The sequence below is a fragment of the Berghia stephanieae genome, chromosome 6, assembly GCF_034508935.2.
Source record: "Berghia stephanieae isolate SIO BIC M18660-M18661 chromosome 6, UCSD_Bste_1.3, whole genome shotgun sequence".
Classification (NCBI taxonomy): domain Eukaryota; kingdom Metazoa; phylum Mollusca; class Gastropoda; order Nudibranchia; family Aeolidiidae; genus Berghia; species Berghia stephanieae.
This window is the reverse complement of record NC_088365.1, coordinates 2,523,706-2,526,205: the sequence shown is the minus strand read 5'-3', so window position 1 is coordinate 2,526,205 and position 2,500 is coordinate 2,523,706. Positions and strand designations below refer to the sequence as shown.

The window sequence follows — 2,500 nt, the reverse complement described above, 5'->3', positions numbered from 1 at the left end:
GAGTGCTGGATGTCGTAAAATTAAGTGAATCCTTATTTTTTTAAATCCTTCCTCTGTGTCAGATGATTCTATGGAGCTTCCATTAGCATTAGGCACTGTTTCATATACATTTGTTTCCAAATTTTTATCTTACACCAGTGCGAGCTCCCTAGTTTGTCAATCTAAATGGTAGAAATTGATGTTGTCAATTTAACGCCACAAAAACCGGAATGAACTCGAGCTTCTCTATATTATTCATGATGCTTGAAAATTGTGAGCTATTGTCTTAAAACGGAATTAGGTCGGGTAACAACACTTAGCACGTAGGACTAGACATAATATCATCTGTAAGACAATGTCATATTGCCTGTTGATAACCAGGTGCTCATTTCACCTGACGGAATGCGAGTAAGGAGCCCTTTCGAAATACTCAACTTCGATCCGCTCAGAAATAGACTCAAACCACAAGACCATAATATATCTGTAGAAAAATAAATGTAAAAGCGCCTTTTGAGTGTTATAGTGCTGTCCCACATTTTTAAATGTTACTGTTTGCGCGGAGCGCTTTGAGAACATATTATGTGGATATTTCGCTGTAGAAATCATGTTTTTTTTTATAATCTATACTTTATTTCTGTATTGTTGAAATAGGTTGTGTTGACCGTCATGACAGGTGCCCCTACTGGGCAAGTCGGTACCAATGTCAGACGAATCCTTTCTATATGCTGAACTACTGTAAGAAATCTTGTAACATGTGCAACAGGGTAACTACCAAAGGTGAGCTGATTCACTTCATTATGCAAGGCAATGATCAAAATGTCACTGTAGATAGAACGAAGATGACGTCACTCAGGTCTTTGCAATTGGTCTTTGCCATCCACGTTTATGAGTAATGCTCACTAAACTGTATTAACCAGACTATAAAGGTTCATGGTTACACACAGTTTTGTGGGTTGGTCCGTTATACTTCTGGATGGCAATGATGTGAGATTCTAAGCCAAGCGCATAGTGTCCATAGATAGTTCGAAGATGACGTCATTCAGGTCTTTGCTATTGGTTTTTGCCATCCACGTTTATGAGTAATGCTCACTAAACTGTATTAACCAGACTATAAACGTTCATGGATACACACAGTTTTGTGTGTTAGTCCGTTATACTTCCGGATGGCAATGCTATCAGTTTCTTAACCAAGCGCATACTATCTATATTTCTATAGATAGAATGCGCTTGGTCAAGGAGTTCACAACATTGCCATCCTGAAGTATAACGGACCAACACACAAACTCTGTGTAACCATGAACTTTTATAGTCTGGTTAATACAGTTTAGTGAGAACAACTCACAAACGCGGATGGCAAAAACAATAACAAGGGCCTGAGTGACGTCATCTTCGAACTATCTATACTGTTTAAAAATGTAATTCAAACATACACGAATGTGAAGAAATGAAAAGCTCCAAAAGATGGCATAAGATTACAACACATACATGAAGGTTTGACAGCCGAAGGCATTAACTCACTCAATCCTAGAGATTTTTGCTACTTTTCAGAGTTTGAAAAAAAATGTAATGAGATAGATAGTTTTATTCAACAATCATTAACATGAAATTACTAAAATCATTAGCTTTGATACTACGGCTATAATTTGTCTCATAAAAATTGTAATAAATAGGCATGGAGTAAAAGTAACCGGGGTAAACCACGGATGTAGTCGGTGTTAGGGTTGAGTGAGTTAATGGCCTTGATTTTATATTGTTATAATGAACAGTATTTTGCGTCGTTGTCTATTTGCATTACAGCAGCGGACCTATAATAAATCGGGGCATTTTATAACTATTGCTGCACCCAACCGTCAAACATGCGAAACACGACTAATAATATTTTGTCCATGAAATCCGTCAAATATCAACAAATTATTTGTAAAATGTTGTCATTGTCCGTACTCTTGATTATATTTGGTGGACTTATTTCTTGGTCTTGCTTTAATTTGCAACTATGTTAAGCTTTTTGGGTAATTGAGGGAAGGAGAGTGGGATCAGGGGTCCACGGGTGAGACTAAAAACGAATCTTTCGAAAATAGTCAAAAGCCGTATGAAAATCAAAATAATGGATCATGAGTGAAATCAAACTAATGAAAGTATTAAAATCGCCAAATATAAAAAGAATGGCTCATTATGGGGTCTCCCTTAAACTTCAAAATTTGAAGTTATTTTCGATGGTGTTTAACACCAATTCTGTACTCTAAACTCAAAAATAATGTATTAAATATATTTTTGTAACTCTAATATGATTAGCTGTGACTGTAAAAAATTTACCTAAAATGGGTTATTAGACTTGCAAATAAGTTCTTGTAAACATAAGACAATGAAAACTGGATGTATTTACTTTCATTATATCGGGAAATATCTATTATACATGCTCAAAGCGCTTTACATGTGCCCCTAGACAAAAACAACAGTTAACATGCAGGACAAGACACAATGCTGTTGGCCGAACCAAAGCAAAATATTGTTCATTTCAACA

At 36.0% G+C, this 2,500-nt stretch overlaps 1 protein-coding gene across 1 annotated transcript in view; it reads left to right on the top strand.

The window, feature by feature from the left end:
• Positions 1-2,500, top strand: part of LOC144975570 (zinc metalloproteinase nas-14-like) — a 39,765-nt gene that overhangs the window by 30,774 nt on the left and 6,491 nt on the right. Inside the window, exon 12 of the mRNA XM_078919733.1 lies at positions 631-756. Coding sequence (XP_078775859.1) covers positions 631-756 — 126 coding nt within the window. The remainder of the gene's footprint in view (positions 1-630; positions 757-2,500) is intronic.